The sequence below is a fragment of the Scatophagus argus genome, chromosome 8 (assembly GCF_020382885.2).
Source record: "Scatophagus argus isolate fScaArg1 chromosome 8, fScaArg1.pri, whole genome shotgun sequence".
NCBI lineage: Eukaryota > Metazoa > Chordata > Actinopteri > Scatophagidae > Scatophagus > Scatophagus argus.
The window spans coordinates 16,679,455-16,704,841 of record NC_058500.1 but is presented as its reverse complement, the minus strand read 5'-3'; the positions used below and the strand labels follow the sequence as shown (position 1 = coordinate 16,704,841).

Here is a 25,387-nt window from a genome sequence, read left to right as displayed (position 1 = left end):
GGGGAATAATGAAAAATATCACTGTTTTCCTATTGAACTCTTTATTACTGTCACTTTTTTGAAGGTATTTGATCTTAATAATTTAGGAAGTCCGCTGTAAAGTAACAATATTTTGTCTGAGAACTTTCAGCATCATCACTTTTTTAATGCCAGTTAATACTAATAATTTAATAAAAACCTGTAAAATAATGGCATTTTCTTGCAGAACCTGCAGCATTGTCATTGTATTGAAGGTGTTTGATTCTATTAATTTAGCAAAAATCTGTAAAATGATGATATTTTCCTGCTGCAAAATTAGTGAAAAGTTCTGTAAATTTCTTGTTTACATACATTATTTGAATTACGGTCTTTTACTTTAATTTAAAGGTATTTGTTTGGCAGCTGCAGCTGCCAGTCAATTACTGTTTTTTTTTTTTTTTTTTACAGTGTACATTTACTGCTCCACATTGTCTCCAACATGGCTGTGATACAGACAAAAAATTGCTCTTGATATCAGGGGTGACAAAAAAATCTTATTAAATTCTTCCAACAGTGTTCCCTCCAGATACGTAATGATGTAGTAGATTGTTGTGTTCTCCATATATGCAACCATTCATCTTCAGGAATATTGACACCTACGGTAGTTCTTTTTCCCATTTCTGTTTTACGTATAATGTTGTATTTTCTCTTCTCTCCATTAGTTGCTGGTATAATGCAAATATCACTTCATATTTCATTGAATTGTAGTCTCATAATAATCCCTTAATTGCAAGTATTGTAAGTGGTCCTGGTTGCACAATGTATAGTTCTCTTGAAAACTCTCTGTACTTTGAACAAAGTGCTGTTATTCCACTTTGTATCTATTGGTTGAACCTCTGGTCAAGAGTATTTGGGCTAAAATGTTTGTTTGTTTAAGCTACCCACTGAAGTAATCTGAGTTCTTCCTGAACTTGTTTTAACTTTTGGCTATCTTAAGCTAGTTACTTAGAGAGCTGACAATAGCTATAGACAAGGAACCAAAACCAGTTATGCCAGTCTAGGACAAGCCAATGCTAGTTTGGTGCTATTAACAATTTTAAGTATTAACCTAATTTTTTTGCTACAACATCAGGCAGACCTGACACAACTAGTTAGTGTTAACTCCAAGTCTGAACCAATGATACAGTTAAGTCCATTTTTGTATTAACTGAGGGCTAGCATTTTCTTTCTCATATAAAGCAATGTAAGCATTGATTTGCTTGATTCAAATTGCTGACTATCTAACTTATATACCTCTTACACAACACCAGTGATAGAAAATGCCTTCTTACTGTCCTGAATTAAGCTTATGATAAATTGATTAGGTCCTTACAATAGTTGTGAAATCAGACCAGACCCCTGCAGCGAACTTTGTTTGCCATTTGCCAGATATTTGAGAAGTCCATGCTAGATACCTAAAATCCAAAAACAATAATCAACTTTATGATTATTGAAACATTAATGTATTCCCGAATGATTTAATTGTTTCTAGTTTGAGCAGCCTTTGCGTACAAAGTTTTATTATCCTGCTTTTCCCAGAAATGTGACTCTATGTACTTAATTGGCTACTGTACAAAAACTGCATGTTTCTGGTTTTCTCTTGTTTGTGCAGCCCTTTCTGCAAAGTTATCCAATGCTTCATCATTATTGCTGTGATATTCCACAGTATTTTTAGATCCTCTAGTCCTAAATCACAGAGTGCAGAACACAACAGACCACCATCAGTCCAGGCTAATGGAGTTTTGTCCTCTAATGAACTAGTGACCCCTTGTGTCCAAAAGATGTTACTATTTCACTGACAAATGTCGAGTTGCTTATTTGTTGTATTTCATATTACAATATTACTACAGTAATTGAGACTGCTACTATAGTCCAACTATATGTGTGTATGTACATTCAGTGCTACTGATTTTTTGGCACGTTTATGAATTTTTTAATCGGTCAATTAATATTCGGTAATCCAACACTAATAAAAAAAGTTTGCTGTACATCATCTCTAATATACAGCAACTCAGACAAAGTAAGGATCTTTTAGTGTAGTTTCACTTCAGTTTCACATTTTTATCTATACTAGAGAAGTGCAAGCAGCCACCATCCAAGGAAATGCAGCAGGAAGATTTTGAGGGTACAATCAAACAACAATCAGACTGGGGAAAGGGACCTGGACAAAGTGATCAGAAACTTCATACAAAGTAGGTCCCCATCAAACATTACGGAGACAATGAAATGTGTGTATTTTATCAGCAATGAAAATATGACTTATATATTTCCAGCAGCAGAGGAGCAAAACTACAATTTAATGAACTTTATTAAGTGTCAGCACAATGAAGCCGAGGCCCTTTGCAGGGAGATCTCTCAGGTTGGTGTTTTCTGTGTGTGTGTGTGTGTGTGTGCGTGCGTGCGTGCGTGTGTGCGTGCGTGCGTGCGTGCATGCTGGAGAGACACAGAGAGATATAAGTAAAGAAACAAATTGTCACTGCGATTGTACACTGTCTTCCATTACGGCTTGGGCTGAAAGCTTTGCCGGGAGAGGAGCAGCAGGAGCAGCGCCAGGCTCTTCGGATGAAAGTTTCCATTAAACAAGAGGCTACCAAGAAACGACTGGCAATTTACCAACAACGTGTTGAGTTCATGGAAAAGCTCCTAGAGCTCAAAGACAGCATAGGGCACCCATGCATAGCACTAGTCTTTTGAATGGAGGCAAAAGAAATATTGCGTTAGCATTTCTTACCACCTTTTCTCTGTTCTTATTCCACCATGTACACCTGAAAGCAACAGCATGCAGATTGAACAATTAAAAAACACAGACAAATGTCCACTGAGGTAGATATACAGTTTGTAACAGGAAAAAGCTGCTAGCTGATTAATTGGCCTCATGACACCAAAAGGTCTAGACCATACCATGCAGTAAAGAAGTTATGAATCTTCTGTCCTGCACAGTATGTTAAAGCTATCATCCAATAGCTAATATCAGGTAGACATGACAAAAAGGTTTTCTGTTATTTATCCCTCAGATTCAGAAGAAGAGGACTGATTGACGTGATGTTTACAACTGGGGCCGCTCCTTAGGGTTACTGCATAGTAAGTCACTGGAAACAGGTTTGTGCTCTTGTTCCTTAATTCAATGTTTAGAGAAGGCGTAATATGCTGTATGTCAATGTATCTTTATTCAGTGAGATATAAGTCTGTTTGAGGAAATTTAACATTTTTGTGCATTTGTTTACAGTCTGTTGTACCTATGAATTCAACAGATTTATTTCAGTTAACGTATTTGCATTTAATCCCTGAGCATTTTGAGAAGCTATTCAGACTGACTGATCAGCTGGCATTAAAACTGTAATATAGCCTGAGATACATAGGTATGTAAGAATGAAAGTGCACACTGATAGTCATCTTGTTTGTTGGATGACATTTGAGTAGGCATTTAAAGCAGATAATGGTTCAAAGACAATTTAAATTGCACAGATTAAAACTTTTTAGAAGCAGTTCGGAAAATGATTTACATGAGCATTACATACATACAAAAAATTATAACAATATGACATTATGCTGAACAAATAATCTTAAAATGATCTGAAAATTCCTTAACAAAATGAACTAAACAATCAGTCTGATTACACTCCACGATTTGGTCATTTATCTGTCTAGTTATGCTGTCCACGTACCATCATAATGTTTTATGAGATAATTTTCATGTCATTTCAGTCATCTAGTTCTGTCTGGTGTTACCACAGTACACCACCCTGCTCTCCAGTCGTGAACGTTCAGCTTCAAACACAAGCAAATGGCTCAGCAGCGTCTCCTCAGGACCAGAGCGGATCAGGGATGGATCATTGTTCTGTGCTCACAACAACACAAAAATTCATATTCTTAATCTGTCCTCTGTCATTACTGTGACCAAACACCTGCAAGTACACATTAATCAAAGTTCTCTACATAATGCAGCAACCTAACAAGTTGATTCTGAAGTGGGCCAATGAGAGAAGACAAAATAATTATCGATAATAATAATTTTATTTTTGACAAAATAAAAAATGAATGGTAATTATAAGCACTTACCGCCACAGCAGAAATAAAGGCATCCATAAGGTGGTAGTCTGCTCCACCATGTCCACTCAAGCCAAAGTGCCTGGGGGCATTAATGTGTGCAGTGTGCTTTGTCGATCTCTGCGTCAGAAAATCAAACACGTGGATCTCGTGGCCATCACATGACAACTCCCCCTGTGAAGACATGGTTCGTTATGTAAGTGCCACTATGCTGATGCATCACAGCTAGGTCACTGAGCTCAAATTTAAAAAAAGTATTTCACCGTTATCTCAAAACCTTCAGGTGTGTAAACAACAGTTGTTATTTCTGAAACTGTGCGACAATTTATCGATAACATCAATATCAAGGTGCACTGTATGGCCGAAAAAGTTCATCCTGTACGCTCTGTGCCCTTAAAGTCTCAAGCTGTACTTCATATTATGAGCAAGACACCTCTTTTTTATTAAAGAGAGCACTTGACACAATGGTGTAGTGTGCACTTAGATTTCCAACTTTGTGGATAGCTGTCCCTGCAATATTATTATAGCAGTATAATACTGTCTGTGATTTTGGAATGAAATCATCACATAAGGGCATAATGTTTGGTGTCCACATACTTTCGGCCATATATTGTATGCGGTCAACACTATTGTCATGCCCGATTATATTCATTATTTTTATTCAGTTTTATTCATCCCCCTTCTAGCTACAATGTAGACCCCTGTTTAGGATGGTTGATTGGTTAGAATTTCATTAATATTTGTGAGCCAATAGTAGTTGATGCATTGCTTCCCTGCTGACTCGCTTATTTTGAAGTACTTCTTGTAAATTAAATCTTGGCATTTCTTTCTAACCTTGCTACCATAGATGGCTGTTTTCCGCTTGCAGATCTCCTCAGTGAACGCCACCATGGTAAAGGCTGCTGTCACACCCCCTTCAAACTCCATGTTAACAACCTGGGAAGAAGGAATAGATAAACAAGACATAAAATGTTAAGAATGCCCCTCTTATTTTTAAAGAGTAACTAAACCTCAGATTCTTGACTTAACTTACACTATACTGAAAATTTAAAAAAAACCCTCTAAATTATGAAAGTATAAACTTCACAGTGGGGTGGGGTGGGGTGGTGGATGTCTGCTGTAAAGCTGTGCAGTCCAGTGGTGTTCTTACAGCTGGAAAAGTAACAGTGCCGATCCGTTCTGGCCACTACCTAATAAATACTGAAACTGAAATTAGCTGATGCTAAATCAAACAACTCTATAATACACACAAAGCTAAACTACAAGCTAAATTTAACCTACGACTACTAAAACTGGAAAAAAATCTAACAACCAAACAACTGCCTGCAATCACCAACTAACCTACAAAATACAATAAGGCAGGTTTAACTATAAAACTGACACTAAAATATCCAAGCTAACAGTATATTGAAACAAGGCAGTCCCTTATAATAAATCCACGTAATCCACCGGATTCACCGCTCCCAACTCTGCACAGTTGCCACGTTGGTTATATTGGGTTGGGTTGGGTTGGACCTGAATCGACCAGTAACACCACTAAATAACTATTCAAATGTATTTTCAGCAGACAAAAAGGGGTATAGTGGTTTAGTTACTCTGTAAAGGAATGGTTAGGGTTAGTAAATTCTGAAATTTCAGTTTAAATAACTATCTCTAAAAATGGTGAAAATCTCAAGGTTACGGGACAGAAAAAAGGACAAATATGACATCAGTAAATAACACAAACAGGAAACAGGAAAAGACTGAAATGATATAAGAGACATAGTGAGCAATAATGTATAGTAGGCAGGGGCCACAAGGCAATAAAGTTTGTGGCTTAAAGCAAAACAGCGCTGGCACAGCATTTAGCTTCCTCTGAATAACATTTGAGAAACCAAAACCAAAAAACAATCCTTCTCTATTTTAAATCACCCAATACTTCCTTTTCTGTATGCCTTTTAGGAAGAGTGAAACACTCTTCAATATGTGATGATTTGCTTTAATTTTTAACAGGTCAGGACACTCTTAGGTCTGGATGTATTAGCAACAGTCTAGAAATATTTGCTGAAATGATCTTTTTCATGTTGCCTGATGTTTAATATCACCATGAATACTGGTGGATCCCAGAGGGGACCTGAGTTTTATTAAAGCAGAGCATATAAGTTTAAAAGGGTGCCATGTCTGCTAGTCTCGAGTGCGCTACAAAGCCACTACTTTCTCACCTGGTTACTGCACACGTCATTGTCACACTCGTAGACACAGCGGCCATATGCTCCAGTCCTCAATGCCTCAGTTACTGACTCGATGTCTGGTAACGAACTCGGGCATATGACTGATACAGGCCAGCCAGTGTGACCCTGGCAAACATACATACAAGTATATAGTACATATAAAATTATGCCTAGCAAATGATGTATCATGTTCACAGATGGTACAGTGTTGAAAAGAATTTGTGAAAATAAAGTGTTTAAATGTTAACCTGTTTCACTCGATCCAGGTAGATTTTGCATGCTGAGTATGGACAGTTTTTTTCTATGGAGCAATCCAAGCAGCGATCTGCAGCACCTGCTGGCTGACAAAAAACCCCCCAAAAAAACAAAACAGCAAAACATTTTATATTCATGTTTGGTATAGAGAATGCTGTTCTGATCTATCACGGATGTGACACATCTCAATGACACAGAAACAACTCAGCAACGTTGAAAAGGACTTCAGTGTTATGTTTAAAGAGTTTGGTCTAGATCTGCTCTAATTGGAAAGTGTCATGAGACAACCTATTGTGATTTGGCGCTACATAAATAAATTGAATTGCTGTGCTGTTTCACATAGCATTTAAAAATAAAAATACAATAAAAACAATTCATTTGTAAAATTCCACAACAAAAGACAATTAAAAATAAAGTTCATAACTTAAGTGGCTGCTGGTTTTCTTTGTGAAAGTAATGACTTCTTTGTATTAGACCAGATACTGTAAACAGAATACCTACTTTGTTTTCTTTTCTGAAGTGGCTGACAGATCCAAACGATGATACTTTCACACACCTGGCAAATACAAACAGTGATGTAAATGATTAATCTCAGAAAAACAGAATGAATTCACAAGAAGCAGCCTTGTCCACACCAATACAACCCAAAAGACCTCCCAACTTACTTATTTTGGTGTTAATTAGTGTTAACTTTTTCTTTTACTTCTTTTCCGTTTACCTGCGTGCTCCAGCCCAGTGATGAATTAAGTCAATGTCATGACACGACTTAGCCAAAAGAGCAAAAGAGCTCTCTGCTTCATTCCTCCAGTTCCCCCGAACAAATGAGTGAGCAAAGTGGTAATAGCCAACCTGGAACAAGAAGTTGACAGGAGTAATCTGTAACAGCTGACAGAATGAAGGGTTTTAATGTGAAGCGCTGAGAACTAGAAGTATGTTTTTCTGCCCTTTTTGCGTTCTTACTGGCTCAAGGTGCTGAATGTGGATCACATCACCTACGACTCCAGCATCTATCAACTCCTAGAAAAAGATCAATTAATCAGTTAATCTAATAATCAACCAGTTCAATTATGCTTGGCTTTCCTGATGAAACCCTCAAAACTCAGCTACAGTTTTACTTCTTACAGTTGTCAAGTTGAGTTCTTAAACTCAAATCAGTAAGAAATGTGTCAGTTTTTTTTCATAAACAGTGACATAAAAAGTGACAGAAAATGTTCACCTTTATCTTGTGGATGACTGGATCATAGCGGAGAACATGACCCACTGATAGCATCACACCACTCTGAGTGCAAGCCTCTACAATTGCTGTGCAGTCTTCGACTGTTGTCTTTGTCATGTGAGCACATCAATGTGCAAGAAAGACATGAGTGTCACACAAATGCAAACACAGAACAGAAAAAAGGAAGTGAAGACAGTTTTCAGAAAATGATACATAGACAAAAAATTGCTTTTTTTTTTGCAAAATTTGCAGTGGATAAATACAGTGTAATGCTTTTTAAACAAACAAAATACGGAATTACAAAAGAAAATGCAAAACATTTTGGTAAAAATCAACCTGTCAGATCATTAACATCCACATCAAGGTTAAAGTTAAGTGCTTTGTTAAGATGGTTAATGTTTGTTTACAAAACACTCACTGCCATTGGTTTCTCCAGGAGGACATGGTAGCCCTTCTTTGCAAAGGCAACTGCAGGTTCCTGGGAAACACAGAATAGTTTAATAAACTGATTAAGTGGTGTGTATACACAGAAGGCCAAAAAAACTGAGCATTACAAAACAGAATATACACAAATATTATATGTTTACCTTGTGAAGGCGGTCAGGAGTACAAATAAAGACTGCATCTGCAAACTTCTGTCTTTCAATAAGACTGTGCCAGTCTAGTTTGAAAAAAAAGAGCGTTCAGTAATTTACTATGGTTATACTTTACTATGCAGATAATCAGCAACAGTTAAATAAGTTTTCTATTTCAATGCTCACCTTCAACTATGTTTTCATCTAAAATTTTGTGTTGCTGTTGAAGTTTAGTGCGAGCAAATTTCCTTGGATCAGCTACTCCAACAACCTGAAATTGTCAAGTTGAATAAATGATGTGAGCAAAACAAGCACTCTGTTAGACATTTGAACCTAATACAAGTGTGCAACTGTGGCATCTTGGATCGTTTGGCCCACAGAGATTTTATGGTGTCAGAGTGGTTTCATCAATACAGTCAAATTACCAACATGATTCACAAAAATGAGCACCATGTCCACCATCTGACCACATCAGGTTGCAGGACAACTTTCCTGACCTTCATACGTTCAGGGTGGATGGATGCAAAGTGGGAGTAGATCTCCCCTCGACATCCAGCTCCCACCACGATCACACGGACAGGCGAAGTCATTCTGGCACCCTGCGAACTTTGACACAAATAAAAGATCATAGACACACACACACACTTAACTCAATGTCTGAGGGAGTAAACACTCCATGTCAAGGACATCATATCCAATAAAATCTGGGTTATTACTCACCGTGTATAGTTCTCTACCTTAGCCATAATTTGATGAAGAACTAAATGAACAATTACAACACCCATTTTCTAAATATAATAGATGCAGTAGACCACATGTGAGTAAGAAGCCAGTTAAAATGTAACAGTGTTTTGGGTAAAAATATTTGTCTATTTATGACATTACTGTTTGGTTCAGTACCTGTTTAGTCCCACACAGCTGTCAAAACCTTCTGCCCGCTTCTGTCTGGGTCCACTGTCCAAACACGACTACAACAAGCATACAGTCCGAAAGTGACTACAACAGCGGAGTGTCTCACTTCTTCGAACAAAGGGGTTGACTACGAAGCAGTCAAAAACTTATCGAGCGCCCCCTATAGTGTATACGAGGACTTACTGCATGATGCTTACTGAAATGATGCTTGGTTCAAAGTACACTGTAGTATAGAATTCATAAGCCCGCTCACATTCCGGTCTTGTGTCTCGGTGGATAAGCGGGCCAAGTAAATCATCATACTAGTGTCACGATTCGTTATCCGTTAACCAGACAGTTGTATAACCAGAACACTTGTTTTCGTAAATCTTCGGCTACTTTCGTCGAATCCGATCCATGCACACAATACAACCAGGGTCACATGACGCGAGTATCTTTGTAAGCGTGAGATCAGCGTTATGCTTCACGGGAGCAACAAATACTTCTGATGTTAAGTAGCTTCTGATTCTGTGATTATAATACTCTCACAGTAACGAACGTAGCGTTACTTCTTAACACAGTATTTTGTGGAAGATTATTCTTGAAGCTGTATAGCACGGAACGTCGCTTTTGGTGGACATTTTCTCCGTGCTAGCTAGCCAAGGTTAGCGTGTTAGCTAACATTGACAACATGAATATTGACAACGTTAATCAGTCTGTCACAACTGGAGTATCATCTACGACGTCTTCAACTTCAAGCAACTGTATCGCAAGTGAAAATGCAACAACTAACGTCAGCAGCATCCCTTCGGTTACGAGTAACGGTATGGCTGGTGACTTTGGCTAATGTTATCAGTGTGTTTGTACTCAACACTTAGTTCAAGTTAGGTTAGCAAGCTTTTTCTACTGAAGATCGGTGTTTTGCTAGCCTGTAACAATATGTGGGTAAGTAGGTTTAACGTTGTTCACTCAACATCACGTGTGGACATGGAATTATTTGCAACAATTGTTTGCAAACAGGCTTTGTACTTTGCACAATCTGAGTTTATACAACAGTGCGACACACTTTTTCCTACTAGTAAAAACACTACCTTCTGATTATTTGTGAAATTAAGCCGATAGACATACTGCTTTGTTTCTGTAGTCTAACATAAAGGCATTCCAAACTCCTGTATTACAGCTTCAGCCTCAGCAGCCATGGTGACACCATCAGCAGACACATCTGTCTCCAACGGCGTCTATGTTCCCGGTGGCATCACCAATGGAGATGTAAAGCCTGCTGTTTCCACTACGCCCTTGGTAGATTTCCTCATGCAGCTGGAAGAGTACACTCCCACAGTGAGTCAAGTGTTGCCATCCGGCTTACTATATACTGCATTATCACTTAATGGTAGACATGTGCTAATACTGTTCTTGCCAAATAAGCATAAGTAAATAGAGATCTTGACCACAACCTTATGTCTACTCTGTTTTTCAGATTCCTGATGCAGTTACAGGCTATTACCTCAACCGGGCTGGCTTTGAGGCTTCTGATCCAAGAATGTAAGTTCTACAGTGACTGACTATGAAGTATAGGCTAACCTCAAGCTTCATTGTGACGAGGTCTGCCTGATATTGAATGGAACCAAATGACACAGTGACAATGCAGACATGGATGATTCTGCATCAGTTCACAAGTAACAAGAAATGGATTTTCTAGATGTTGGTTAGTAACGTGATGTTGGGGGAACTTGATTATAGTTATCTTGTAATTCGTCTTCACAAAAGACATCAGTTGCAAGTATGTTTTGATATGTCTAAATAATTCTATTTTCAAGACAAGTGTGCATGCATATTGTGAATACTTTCTTTGCCATCACCCAGAGATTAACATTAATGGAGTGGAACAGCGATAAAACAGTAGCCTACCAAACAAGACCAGCTGACCAACACACACTGCAGCATTAAACAATTTATACCAACTCTGTAGTAAAGAAAATATCTCTGGCATCATGTTGCCTAAAATTGATGATAATGTAATTATTGTGACAAACAAATACAAATAACTTTACCAGCAGACCAATTATTTGAACTAGTAGTTATGCTTCATATTGTATTTCAGTGTTGAGATAATACCTTTATTATATCATTAAACAAATCAGACCTTCATAATATTGCATCATTATTATATCTGCAACCTGTTAAATATAATTTTATTATGTTATTCTTCTTTCTTTATGTTTATAATAATTAGGGAAAATAAATTCTGCTTTATGTACAAAAGTAGTTTGGATAACTTGTTTTAATTGGTGCTTGTGATGATGGCAATGTTGTCTGAATTTAGTTTAACAGGTTTCAGTCAGATAATATACTTTGATAAGATTCTGTGGTTTGCTGGGCAAAAATACTAATGTGATATTTTAAAGACTATATAATATTTTAAAGCGCTGGTACGTATCTGTATACATGAGTAATTTTCCTCACATGTATGAGGGTAGAGTACAGACCCTTAATCCTAGTACACAATATAGATTAATAGACAGACAGGCTGACTGACTGCTTACAGACTGTGAAATCCTCCACTGTGATTTTCTTTTTCGTTTCTTTAGAATCCGTCTGATCTCCCTTGCTTCTCAGAAGTTTATCTCAGACATTGCCAATGATGCGCTACAGTACTGTAAAATGAAGGGCACTGCCTCAGGAAGCTCAAGGAGCAAGACAAAGGTCAGTGCCATCTCTGTTTTTTTAACATATGCTGTAAATGTAACACTTCACACAATGTGAAAAAGAGGTGCTAGAAGATAAGTGACAGAGGAAGCTGCCTTGTAAGTGTTCTGATCATTTTGTTCCTGATAATTGATTTTTGGCTTTTTTGTCCTCTGTCTTTACAGGATAAGAAGTACACTCTGACCATGGAGGACCTGACTCCTGCCCTCACAGAATATGGCGTCAATGTCAAGAAACCATATTACTTTACATAGAACTGCCTTTTGCTTTTGCTAGTTTCATCTTCCTGCTGACTCACTAGAGTCTGTTGACACCTTTATTGCTAAAGTTTTTTTCCTTATTGTGGTGCTTTAGTACAGCTATGGCAGACCCTTGTAGTCTCTTTGCCATTTGTTTTTTGTTTTCTTTTTTTTTTTTTGAAGCCACCTTTGTGTTATGTTGAATTGTAAATTAGTTAATTAGTTTTATTGTGAAAATAAAACTCTTACCAGAAACCTTCATGTCTGTGAGATACATCCATCAGTAAGGCTGTTTGAATGTAGAGGTTGTAGTGGTGGAGAGACTTACAGTGTCCCAAACAAGTAGAAGTGCTATAATCATATTTTTCTGCATGTGCAGAAGTGTTTACTAATTAGGAAAGATGATTGGAAAGATTGTACTAATAACCGAGTTTATGTCAGTGCAAAAAAACACAGGCATGTCATACAATAGACGAGCATACATGCATCTCCTGATGCACATTCAACCTGCTGTGGATGTGTTCCTATGAGACACCTGTCACTCTGATTGTCACTGTTAGTCTGCTGTGTGGCTCACAAGCTGTGGCCTAGTGATGCACGGCACCCTCAAGGAGACCAGCCATCACGTCACTCTGCTTCTGCCGCTGAGACTCGAGATGCTCACCTGTGATTAAGAAGGTGACAGCTCGATACGAACAGGGCATGAGCTGTATGCATTTAGTAGAGACTCCATAAAGTAATTTTGCTTTTTTTTTAATTAAAAAAAAAATATCTCCTGACTTTTAGCTAATGTTATGGTTATAGCACTTCTACTTCTTCAGGACACTTAATTCCTCCATTTGTTCACCTCCACTGACTGAACAAATTCAGAAAAAGCCCGTCCGATTACCATCACAGCGCAGGACGAGGTCAGATGGATTAGGGGGTTTGATTTTGACCTTTTTAGCGAACTTTAGTAGCGACAACAACATGTTAAATCAGATAACGCAGTTGTGTTGTGTGAACTGGGTCCAACCAGCTCTACAACAGCGACAGATGGGAGCCATCTAACGATAAAAGCGTTGTTGTCAAGACGTTGCTCGATGGTGTGTTACTATCGCGCTTTCTCGCCTCGGCACTATTTTGTCCCCAACTACGCGCCGTAACATGTCCCTCCTGAGCCGCCGTAGGACCTAGCAGCGCATATGTTCAAGTGGATCTTGGATGTTAAAATTATTCCCTTGTGTTCGGTCAAAACAGCATATTTATTAAGTGTCACAATGTCTGTTCAGTCATCAAATCCTAACAATCCGGTTGTATTCTTTGACATAACCATCGGAGGACAGGTGAGTAGAAGAACTAGTTCCGGCAAAACCGACTTTAGTTCACAGTTAACGTGAAGTCAACGCTACTATACCTCACCAAGCTATCATACCATGCCTTGATTCAAAGTTGTGATCGGGTGAACTACGTCTGTGCTATTCAATGGGGCTTCCTTTTAACACAAACCTGATACACAGAACAATGAACATCATGCGGATTGGCAGTGGCGGCGAGCGCCTCGCTGTGTAATTACGGTATAAGTGTTGAAATGGTGGTGTGTGTGTTATGTTTGTGATTGACTACTTTCATGGTTTCGCTCAGTAATGCAGGTTTATTACAAATCAGAAGGTGTTACTCGGATTGTGGTCTATAAAACGAGTGATGGCCTGGCCATTTAATATAAATGGACCTGAAGTGTCACTTCACTGGGCGTATAGAGATTCAATTTTGAAAACCCTACAAATTTGTTTAGCAAACTTTTTCATATGCAAAGTAAGTATTAAAATCTATTTTATTCCAGATCCAGTCCATCCCAGATAGATTTGATATAACTGATAGTTGCAGGTGGTGCTGGTGCAGGGACTGTTTTTGAGGAGAAACTTGCCTTTTTGTCTCCATGTATCCAGATCAACTGTTACATCCTTTACAAAAAAATACAAATGGGCTTTTCAGAATCTTGTTCAAATAATGTACAGTTTTACTAACATTGTAGTGTCTAAATGCTTCGTAAGACACGTTGTGTAAATTAAATGCTGCCCATACCGTTCTGTGAACAGGACACTGCAGTATTTAATGCCCTGAGTATCTTAGGTTGTTTGACTCACTTTTTTATTTCTGTATTTTAGTTACGCTTTGGCTTTTATTTATTTCTTTTTAACTTGGCCCCGTTTAATTTTGATTGAATGTATTTCTTTATTTTTTAACATTTTTTAAACATTTTCAAAGTGACATCTGTTGCTCGTGGATGGAAAAAATCAGTAAGCAAAATTAAAGTAGATTTAGCTTACGTGCTTCATTTGGGCCGTGTGGGTCTCAGAGGTGATCATGAATGGAAATCTGTGGAGTTTAGCAGAAAATTTTCTGCCTGTAATGTGACAGACCGTAGTCATTAAAGATAACAAATATCGTTTTTCATGACACATGAAATAATCAAAAATTACATCGTGCAGACAGAAATAAAGTAAATAGTAGTAGATTTTGGCATAACCTTTATATTTCAGATTTTATTTTTCATCACATTATTCATTCATCACCAAAAGTTCAGAAGAAAGTGTGGAAAGTCCGACAGCAAAACAAAGGACACATGGCCACTAAAATACAAGGTTAAATGTGGAAGTGGGAGACAAAAAAATAATTTTTTAAACCATTAACCTGTTATCTCACAACAATTACTACTTCAACACGTTAACAAACAAATAGATAAAAAGGTAAATGGTAAGGTGTGTGACCTCAACTTCACCAAATATCTTTCAATTATATTTAAAAATAGCATGAAACTTAAACATAAAATGTTATCATAAGCTCCAAAATAACACATCTGCCTTAAATGTAAACCTCTGGATATTCAAAATATTCATATAAGCACTTGCAGGGCTGAACAGATAAGTATCTTTATATCTTCATCCGCAATTGGAGTTTGCTGTGAAATTGTAGCTTTCCAAAATTCTGAGCACTTTTAGGATTTTTCATCCTTGTTGATTAGAAGGTTTAAATGTGGATGCACAAAAATCTCACACACTGCATGAATCTGGAAATTTCTTGTATTTTTTTGTGTTGCAATATATGTCACATTTCCCTCAAGTGTAAAATACAAATGAGCGCAGAAAATATGCACTTCTGCATGTGCTGATGGAGCAGTGCGAGATGCATTTTTGTGTCCAGGCTTCTTAAGTGTCAGTCATAGGTCTGTTCAAGCATATATCATGATGTTCATTCATTCATTCATTTATTCATTTTCAATACTGCTTATTCATCAGGGTCGCGGGGGGGGGGGGGGGGGGGGGGCTGGAGCCTATCCTACCTGACTATGGGCGAGAGGCACGGTACACCCTGGACTGGTTGCCAGTCAAGGCTGACACACAAAGACAGACAACCACATACACACACACTCACACCTAGGGGTAATGCAGAGTAGCCATTTAACCTAATGCGTGTGTTTTTGGGACTGTACCAGAGTACCCAGAGAAAATCCACACAGGCACAGGAAGAACATGCAAACTCCACACAGAAAGGCCCAGACCGGGATTCGAACCTGGAACCCTCTTGCTGTGAGGTGACAGTGCTAACTGTGGGGGCCCATTACGATGTTCATGTGGATGAATTAGTTAAAGAGTCTTGATGCACCTTCTAATATTTCGTATTACACTTGGAAGAGAGTGGTTTTCTTCCCTTTTGATGGGTTGATCACAGCGATAGGGAGTTGCTGGTGTCCCGTTCCTTTGCTCAAATGCCAGAAAACATGCCATGAGCACACGTTTTCTGGTAAATGTTTGTATGGTCCTTGAATGTTGCTCTTTACCCAGAGCACCACACCCATCAGTAAACTGTTGATGCACTCCAACCACAGAACATTGACGGTGATGTAGGAAGGTACTAAAAAGCCTAAGATCAGACAGATCAATGACATAGCAAGATAAGGCATCCAAAACACACCAAAGCCCAGTGTTAGGCTGAACCACAGAGGCGGTCGTGGCCAGATGGCCTCCTCCACACAATCTTCCCCACTGAATTTTGTCTCTGTGCAAGTGGTTGAGATGAACAAGTCATTCCTCTGGCTCTTTTGTTCTTCCCACACCTTTGATAACCTGTAAGCCTCATTCAGCCACTGGGGGATATTTGACCAAAAGGGCAGTACTGCACAAATTACTGCTGTGAAAACCGCTGAAATGAAGAAGGTGATCAGTGTAGACTCCTCTACCTCACACACTAGAGCCTTTTTTTCTTTTGTGTAATCCAATTCAATGGGCTCAGCGCTGACAGAAGTGAGGGAGTAGATAACAGCTTGTATCCATAACAGCAAAATCAGGATTGTACTTCTTAGGTATTTGCAGAAGGTGCGCTGATTGCAGAAGTAGGTATCTTCTGAACAGTAGTCCAATAAACCCAGGAACATCACAGGCAGTGGCAGTGCTCCATATATCGCTGAGGCATTAGCTAAGAGGAAGCAGAGGGGTGCGGGAGACCTTTCAGCCCCACAAAACCATGCGGCTGCTAAAAAAAACGCCAACACCACGTCAGCCAGGACGATGGACAGGCTGCACATGCTTAAAAAGTAGGCATACATCTTTTGACAGCATAAATAAAAGGCTACAGCATCCACTCCCAACTTGAAAACCACAAGCAACACATACCTCTCGGTGTTGTCTGTGTTACACCCAGACACCACTTCACATTTCTCTAAAACAGCTAGCATTTTGGCAGTAGTAGTAGAGCAGTTCCAGGAGACACCAGCGACTCATGCAGCCCCGGCAGCATTTATCTTATTGCAACGGCTCTCAGCTCAGTATCAAGGTGTTCTAGAAAATGCTGTTAAAGATGAGATAAAATTGGTTAGGAATTTGGCAAGCTATTAATAGCAGCAACAAGAAAAACTTGTAGATTCAGTCAACAATCTTCAGCTCCCTGCTACCCTAGAGATCTTTTCTTGGTGTCCTTTACAAACACTAAATCACATTCTGAAAGCTTATCTTAAAAGCTAACCTTTTTCAACAAAATGTAACTATTGTGTTAATTTCATGAACCTTCATCAAATTGAAGTATGTGTTAAAGTTGCGCAGATTGAACAGAGAGAGGTCACGTTTCAATCTGGTGACGTTTTCTCTGCAAATTTTAAGCTAAGAGTTCCAATTCTTATCACTCTGCAGATTGTTTTGCAGTTAAAAATCTAACAAGATTTGTGGTCTCTATAGAGCAGTTGATAGAATGATCCCTCCTGTGTTTGTTTTCCACATCAAACACTCGCCATCTGCCCTCGGCAAACTTTACTTTGAGTCACATTTACACTGATGATTTATTTTTGTTCTCGAACATGTTGTATTCAAGCTAAAATGTCTTTTTGTGCACATATAAGTCAATACCTCACTGCAGTGCTTTCATTCCAGCATTGCACACACCCGCCTTTCATTTCTGTGTAAGGTGTATTACCGATGGCAGGTATAGCATGTTCTGCCATTTGAAACAACAGAAGAAAAACAGTATGAAATTGAACCTGTACCTCTCTGCTTAAGGTTGTCCCAGTGCTCTGAGTTTCAGTGGAGTTCCAGATAAGATGTAAGCCGGCAGAAATGACGTTTAGAAGCCCTACATTCTTTCACCAGAACTCCTCTGTGAATGTTGTCTGTAGAGTAGTTCCTGATCACACAGCTCCACCTTCTCACTGTGAATCCAACCTGATGGGACACGCCCTCTGGGTCTTCCAGGAAACCTATTTGTTGTCCCTATTTTATGCCCCAGAGGTGATGGCCTCTTATTATCTCGATTTGCATGTCCTGTAACAGATAACCAGGACGGACAAGCGGCTGCTAACAATGCTTGTCAGTTGAAACCAGTGTGACAGCTTTTGTTCAACTGCACCATATCACTCTGCAATTACACTAGAATCCTGGGAATCGGCATCAAAGGTTGAACTTTAGGGGCTTTGATAGCTTCATAGAAATGCTCTATGTAAGTGTAGCAAAAACAGATGATTTACATGTTTTTTCTTAATGGCCTTTTTAGTAGACTATATTAATTATGTGCGTTGACTCCTGATGCAGTAGCTGAGGAACACAAGTTGAAAAGCAGTGTAACTTGTAATTGTAATTTTCACATCACACCATGATGAAATTATTTGTTTTTACAATGCAAATTTGCTTTACAAATAGATAGCTTTTTCTATTTCAACACTTTACTTCAGCTCCCTGTGATCTATGAACGTGCTGTATTGTGGTCAAATACAGGAGATCCAATGGCTGCTTATTTTACTGCGGGGTCATGTGGTGGAGTGAGGGGATGCAGTGACGTGGGGACAAAGCAGCACACACAGATTGTTTTCACACAGATGTAGACACACGGACATTGTTATAATTGTTGGCCACTTGCATGATGAGGCCTGGTTGGACAGACGCCCACACTGCCAAACACACACATGAGCACACAGCTTACCGAGGATTTAATGCCCAATAGTGTGCTGCGTTAAGACTGCACAGAGAAATGACTGAAAGGAATAAGCTAATGTGTCACTGTATTCAAAGTGAGAAGTAAAGGGCAGAAGAAATCCTATACAGGTTTTGAGTAGCTTAATACCATTGCCAAGTCTATGAGTGTGACCGGTTAGTCCAGCTGTGCCTGTCAGAGTCATCGAGAGACGAGATTCTGGAGACGAGTAGCAGAGCCAGTTCATTCTGTTCCTCTGTTACCATTTGCCTGAGGCCCTACTGTTTCATCTTTTTAGGTGTCTTAAATCATTGCTATCATTGATTTGTGTGTTCAGCTGTTCTCACAAAGTTTTCTCAACTGATTTTCAGGATGTTGGACGTATGAAGATCGAGCTGTTTGCTGATGTGGTTCCCAAGACAGCGGAGAATTTCCGGTAAGCAGAAAGTCTGCATTACAATGAAAAGAGATCATGTGTGTGTGGTAACTATTTAGACTAATAGGTAGACTATTTCTGAATTTTCAGCTTACAATTTCATCATCTCTTACAGGCAGTTCTGCACTGGAGAATTCAGGTAAGGCTTTGAACTCTGCTTTATGACCCTGAACAGTAAGCCAGGCAAACACATACAAACATTGTTCCAACTTCACTTTAGAAATCTAATCAGTACAAGAATTTGGCTCATTTTTACATTAAAATGAGAAACCTGTTCACCCTTTTCAGGTTAAGGTATGGGATGAAACCTGATTAACGCAAAGAGAAAACCTCATTATTTAGCCATATACATAATGCTTATTCAGGTCTTTAAAGTGTAGATTATTGTTTTTCTTTAGTTAAGTCTATGCCTCCAAGAATTCAGTCATAAAGGCCAGAGAAGGTGCAACAAAGTACTAATTCTTAATTTTCTATAATATTTTCCTTAGTCTTTTGTGATTCCATAATTCTTTCCTTTTGATTGATATGGGAAAAAAACTGCAATACACAAAATAATTGCAATTGATTTGTTTGAAGTCTATTCCACAAAGTCACAATGTTCAGTCAGTTTGTTTTGTGTTGTATCTGCAATTCGTTTATTTGCTACACAATAAAAAAGCTGGATGAATATCCTCCACATGTGATGATTCAGTAATTTGTGCCAGAGGGTGTACTTTACAAGAGCACATGTGCTTGTCAAAGAGCCAAGTCAGACAGAGCATCGCTGTGGGTGCGACAGGATGAAAAGATGCCTCTTAAGAAATTGAAATAATCAAGATAAGTTTTTTCCCCACAGCTGAACAGTATTCAGATGCATGTACAAAGATTTCTTTACAAAGATTTATTTTGTATGAACGGGTTGTTTAAAAAGTAATGTTTTGTACATGGAGATCAAAAGGCTGTATAATGGGCCAACCAGTCTGACAACTAAAAAGTCAGAAAGAGACAAGGACGCATCTGAGCAACAGTTAAGAAAAGAATCAAAGAAATCACGAGTTAGCATTAGCATAAGAATCTGTGCAAGTTTAAATAGGAACAGGTTCCTGTTTTGCATCAAGTGCAAAAAATGCCCGTAACAAGCTGGAATTAGAATGTTGCTTAATAAGCAAACTTGCTCTTAAAACATCAAAACAGAAGGTTAGTCTAAGGTTAGCACTACTGGATCAGGGAGTATCAGCTGAACATCCATAGCACTGACAAATCACAGTTTCAGCTCATCTCACCAAATGGAAGTTAGAATTGTTTTAATTATTCTTACGGGTCCAAAACTGTTTCGATTGTAGATAATACATTTGGTATCGGAATTATACTGTTTTAATGTATGTTTTTAAAAAGCCGTTATTGACGGAAAGAATGAAACAATCAATACAGCAGGTGATTCCAAACTTTTGAATAATGATATATGTGCAGTAATAAACAGTATATATATAATAATAATAACAGTTCCATTTGGTCCACTCACATCACCTTCAGTCCAAATGCTCTGTAGATTCTTTCAAGCTGATTTGTGATATTTAGCAAATCAATTTTTATATGAACTCTGTAAAGGTCTTAGCAACAACTGCGGCTTGTGAACGAGTACACACTGAGCCATAACCTGCCGTAGGAGGCACAAAGAAAAACAGTTAGTCTAAAGAGGTGTCTTCAGAGCTCATGTCATGTAGTCAGACCTATTTTGTGAATTGTGATGGCTTGTATTACAACACAACACAACACAACACAGTATGTTTGTCTTTACTGCACATTCATTTTGTTCCATCTCTTCTGTCCTGCAGGAAGGATGGAGTCCCTATTGGTTACAAAGGTTGCACATTCCACAGGTACACAATGTGGCAGCCTGATTTGTGAGGCTCACATTATACTGTGATGCTGGATGGTTTTCATTCAAGTAGAAATCCAAACTCTGCAGTGTTTTTAGAGTTGTTATGTTATTTGTTATCTGCGCCGGGACATCCTCTTTCAGCCCTGGCATTCAGGCTGTTTCTGTCCCTGTTTTTCTTAATATGTAGTTTGGGAGGTAAAGTTACTAAATTAGAAAATGTAAGCCTGGGCACAGAATGAAATAATAACACTATTCAAAGCTTGTTTCTGAAAACATTCACTTTTACTCTTTTTGAAATTAGAGTGATTTTGGTTTTTGCTGACCATTGAAATTCGACACAGGGGCATAATGTTGGCTAATGAGATCTGTACAGAACTACAGTGAACACAAGGAAGATCACAGCATGTCTGACTTATCAGACTGCCTGTTTTTTGTATAGCAGCTTTTTTATCTCATCAAAACAACATGTGTTTTCATTGTTCATCACCAGGGTGATCAAGGACTTTATGATACAAGGAGGAGACTTTGTAAATGTAAGTACATACACATTCCTGCTATCTGGTTAGTGCTTTGGTTGTAGAGCAACAATCAGTGCAACAGTAATTGAGGGTTTAATGTTTTGCATCTGTCATTCTTTACATTTATGGCTCGAGTAATGCGACCATAATGACAACAATTCAAACACAGGAGAAAACACAGAGTGAGAATGGAGGTAATGAAAGGTTGCTGTTTTTTTTTTCAGATAAACAATTAAAAAGTAGGTAATATTGTTTTAAGCTGATGAAATTATGTTTTCAAATCCAACATGAAGGTGGTAGGTATCTTTAGTGGACAGAGTGTGAAGTATGTCACTTCAGGAACTAAGGCATCATCTACAAAGCACCCAAAAGTACCATTTCTTGTGTTCATTAAATTAAATAAATCTCATCATGATGTTGGACAAACTGCAGATTAATTTTGAACTGAACATAAGGGCCATTTTCAGTCATATGCCCCCTGGTGGACATATGATGAATTACAAGATGTCTACACTAACATGTACAGTAGCTTTCTTGTTGTACTTCGTTGGCCCCCTCTCATGTACTGTTCATGTATATGTCTTTTTGTGAAGGGTGATGGAACTGGCATCTGCAGCATCTACAGGGGTCCGTTTGCAGATGAAAACTTTAAACAGAAGCATTCTGCACCTGGTCTCCTTTCCATGGTATGTAGATCATTACAATATTAAAGTCATGTAACTTGATTACTTCCTGGCACTTTTGGATTGCCTCCATATCAAACAAGAAAGGAAATAGCATAGTACTGTTATGTTGTTCCCCCTTTTTGCTTTAAAGAAAAAATAATGGTCATTTCCAGTAAGTTTCTTCCTAGAGACCATAATAATGAATCACCAACTGTAAGATCAGCTATGGTTTGGCAAGACTCATGAAGGGTAGCCGTGGCATAGAGGTTTGAGAAGCGGCTCGTGACCGGAGGGTCGCTGGTTCGATCGACTGGCAGGAAAAAATTTGGGTGTGGTGGAGTGATTGACCAATGGCTGATGTCCCTTTGCTCAAGGCACTTCAATTTGTCATCCTGCTCATAATCCAATTTTTGTATCTCGTTATACCTTTTATATTGTGGAAATCTGACAGAAAGATTTAACTGTATCGTAATTACATGACACTTTTTCATGTATTCTGTGGACCTCCAAGTCTGTTTGGGCCATTGTAGAATCAGGAAAGGATCCGTTTACTATGACTTCAACCAAACTAAGTTATTTGGTATCTGTCTTATCCTGTTTAAAGTGATAACCTAATTAAGATTTGATTAATCCTTTCAAAGTGAATTGATGCCAAACACTATAGACAATGGAATTTGACTGATCATTTCAGAGTGAATGAACCCTAACCAGTACATACAAACAGACCAAAATGACCATTCTGTCTATACTCTGTGTGTCTTACTCAGGCAAACAGTGGTCCAGGAACAAATGGTTGTCAGTTCTTCATTACCTGCACCAAATGTGACTGGTTAGATGGGAAACATGTTGTTTTTGGTAAGTCTGCAATATTAGTTGTGCAACCATATTTGTTTTAATTTGTTTATGTGACATAATAAAATTGCCTTTTTGACATCTGTTTTCAGGAAAAGTGGTGGATGGCTTGCTGATCATGAGAAAAATCGAGGTAAAAATTCATTGTTATATTAATATATTGGTTTCACTTGTTGTGTTTCATTTGGCAGAAAGAAATCAACGAAAATCCTATAGGACCATTTTCGTTAGGTGCAGCAATGTTTACATGACTGTTTTAAATCTTTTGTTCCTTGTTCTTGATTTGTGCTCTTTCCTACCAACAGAATGTTCCCACAGGACCCAACAACAAGCCCAAGCTCCCCATTGTCATCGCACAGTGTGGAGAGATGTGATCCACTTTAATCCAAACCTCATGCGAGAACTACACACCTCTGTATGCCTGAAGTAGTATCTCAGTTACTTGATAGTCCTCAACAAACATCTACCCACATCTTTTCCCTGTATGGATGCCAGGATGTGCTTAATATAAGGGTTTAAAATTCTTCTTTTAGAAATTCATATTTGCTGTTTAAAATTTGGTTGGCATGTGAAACCCTCTCATTCCTAATTCTGTCACACAGTCCATGATCAATAAATGTTTTACATTTTTATAAACTTTTGGGGAAGATCTTTTTTTTTTTTTAAGCATTGTGGGGTTTTTATGTCAGTATTCAGAATTTTAATATTGTTCGCTCAGCACCAAATAGTAAAAGTGCATTACTAGTTAAAGTAGGAAGGCATAATTACTTTTGACCTTAAGCTCACAGCAAAGCTTGAATGTGTATCTATTACAATATTAACTGTAGCCATTCAGTGTAAATCCAATTTTTATCCATTTGTTTATTTAAAAATGTCATATTTTTTAAACTGCTCTGAATTCACTTTTGCATCTAATACTGTAACATGCACTGTTTTAATAGCTTTTGTCAGCTTATAGTTTCTGACCTTAGGAAAAACAAATATTTGTCATATATGAGGAAACATACATACTGTAGATGTTTAGTTTGACTCTAAAATGATAGCAGGTAAATATTCCTCTCAGTCTCCTGCCTTTGGGCAAACGAGTGAAACACTTAACAGCAAAAAGCATGGTGTCAGTCCTTCAAGGCTCTCTCTCCACTGCCGAGCAATCCTCTGCTGAACTTATGGCTACCTCTTCGTATCCTAGCCATCCACACAAATCCAAGCCATCAGACCCCCTCCCCCATCCACGCTGTCCCTCTTCTGCCTTGGACCTCGCTCCCTTGGCACAAAAGAATCCTTTTAGATGGAGACTCTGTTCTTATGGAGGCAGGAAGAAGGTTTTCTTTTTTTGGGGGGGGTTGGTTGGGGGGGGGGGGGGTCTCTTCATGGGGAGGCTTTCTGAGGTCAATGCTAAAGCCTATCTTTGTGTGTGAGAACTAAGGCTCCACCATTAACAGCGAGCTCTTCACACATCAGCCAGTGCTCATAAACAGTGCCAGTGGAGCATTAACATGACAATGGATGGGGGGCTGTGGTGAGGTTGTCTCACGCTCAGTCTGGGTCTGTCTGCTCTGTGCTAGTGGAAGTAGAGTTTGAGATTTGGTGCATCCATAAATTTAATAAGAATAATTATCAAAGAAACAATTTATATAAATAAATAGGACAGACAATATTTTAAACAGACTCCCAGTGAATCCTGAACAATATCAGAACACAATTAAATATCTTACACTGTGTTTAAACTATAAAGGAACATTATGGTGATTGTTTATTGTGTGTGTAATGTGTCCTGAGATAGCCTTTATTCAAAACACTCAGCTAATAACTGCGGCTAATCTATTACAAAATAACTAGGGATAGAATAGAAGGGCTATTTCCAGTATGCAGTGCGTTTTTGCTGCAGACACCAACAGACTGTGTATAGGCTGGTGAGAACTCAATGTTCCACAGAGTGCACAAAAATGAGCTCTATTCCTAAATCTTCCAAGGTATCATGCTTGTTTCAGAGTGGCACTACCACTGCAAATGTAATGATGCAGTAACAATTTGCATCATGTTCCCTGAATGAAATATTGAGACTTTTCTGACCCTTCCCTTGATTTAGGACAGTAATTCCTCAGTAGATTTCAACAGGGTGTGCACAGGCAGCCACAGACAGTGTGCAGCGTCTGTAGGTATTTAATATTCTGTTACAAAATTACAATTGTATTCCCCACGTTTGGTAGTTATAACTGATTGTTAAGAATTTAAGTTTTATTTTTATTCTCAATGGGCAAATTTTATTGAATCTCTTGTAGTGAGAGTTAGCTGTTTAGCCCAAATATGTAAACACGAAATTAACCATGCATACATCTAGTTAAATTCCTTCAAAACACTGTGATGGTACAACCAAGCAGACACTGTTCCCAAAGTGTCATGGTTATTTGCCTGACTCGTCTGGCTTTGACATCACCATGGGGCGGAGAGAACGAGCAGGTACGTTCCTTTTTAGCAAATCGT

General features: G+C 38.4%; 4 protein-coding genes across 4 annotated transcripts; 2 read left to right on the top strand and 2 right to left on the bottom strand.

Annotated features, from left to right (window-relative positions):
* Positions 1-388: 388 nt before the first annotated feature.
* On the bottom strand, positions 389-9,360 carry zgc:154075 (uncharacterized protein LOC556929 homolog). The gene is made up of 14 exons (XM_046396625.1): positions 9,201-9,360; positions 8,798-8,906; positions 8,487-8,571; positions 8,313-8,386; positions 8,144-8,203; positions 7,726-7,833; positions 7,470-7,526; positions 7,228-7,358; positions 7,011-7,065; positions 6,503-6,595; positions 6,246-6,380; positions 4,879-4,980; positions 4,057-4,218; positions 389-3,835 (listed from the first exon to the last, which is right to left on the bottom strand). The coding sequence occupies exons 2-14, from the start codon at positions 8,888-8,890 to the stop codon at positions 3,707-3,709; spliced, it is 1,284 nt and encodes a 427-aa protein (XP_046252581.1). The 5' UTR covers positions 8,891-8,906; positions 9,201-9,360; the 3' UTR covers positions 389-3,706.
* A 153-nt stretch (positions 9,361-9,513) lies between these two features.
* taf10 (TAF10 RNA polymerase II, TATA box binding protein (TBP)-associated factor) lies at positions 9,514-12,388 on the top strand. The gene is made up of 5 exons (XM_046396629.1): positions 9,514-10,015; positions 10,372-10,529; positions 10,669-10,733; positions 11,780-11,894; positions 12,062-12,388. Exons 1-5 carry the CDS (start codon positions 9,883-9,885, stop codon positions 12,149-12,151), a joined length of 561 nt encoding a protein of 186 aa, XP_046252585.1. The 5' UTR covers positions 9,514-9,882; the 3' UTR covers positions 12,152-12,388.
* An 881-nt stretch (positions 12,389-13,269) lies between these two features.
* ppih (peptidylprolyl isomerase H (cyclophilin H)) lies at positions 13,270-23,539 on the top strand. Its single transcript, XM_046396627.1, has 9 exons — positions 13,270-13,461; positions 18,943-19,007; positions 19,123-19,146; positions 20,822-20,866; positions 21,359-21,401; positions 21,980-22,072; positions 22,819-22,906; positions 22,996-23,036; positions 23,209-23,539. The coding sequence occupies exons 1-9, from the start codon at positions 13,321-13,323 to the stop codon at positions 23,275-23,277; spliced, it is 609 nt and encodes a 202-aa protein (XP_046252583.1). The 5' UTR covers positions 13,270-13,320; the 3' UTR covers positions 23,278-23,539.
* Positions 14,550-17,794, bottom strand: si:dkeyp-100a1.6 (probable G-protein coupled receptor 160). The gene is made up of 2 exons (XM_046396626.1): positions 17,652-17,794; positions 14,550-16,963 (listed from the first exon to the last, which is right to left on the bottom strand). Exon 2 carries the CDS (start codon positions 16,848-16,850, stop codon positions 15,798-15,800), a length of 1,053 nt encoding a protein of 350 aa, XP_046252582.1. The 5' UTR covers positions 16,851-16,963; positions 17,652-17,794; the 3' UTR covers positions 14,550-15,797.
* Positions 23,540-25,387: the final 1,848 nt, after the last annotated feature.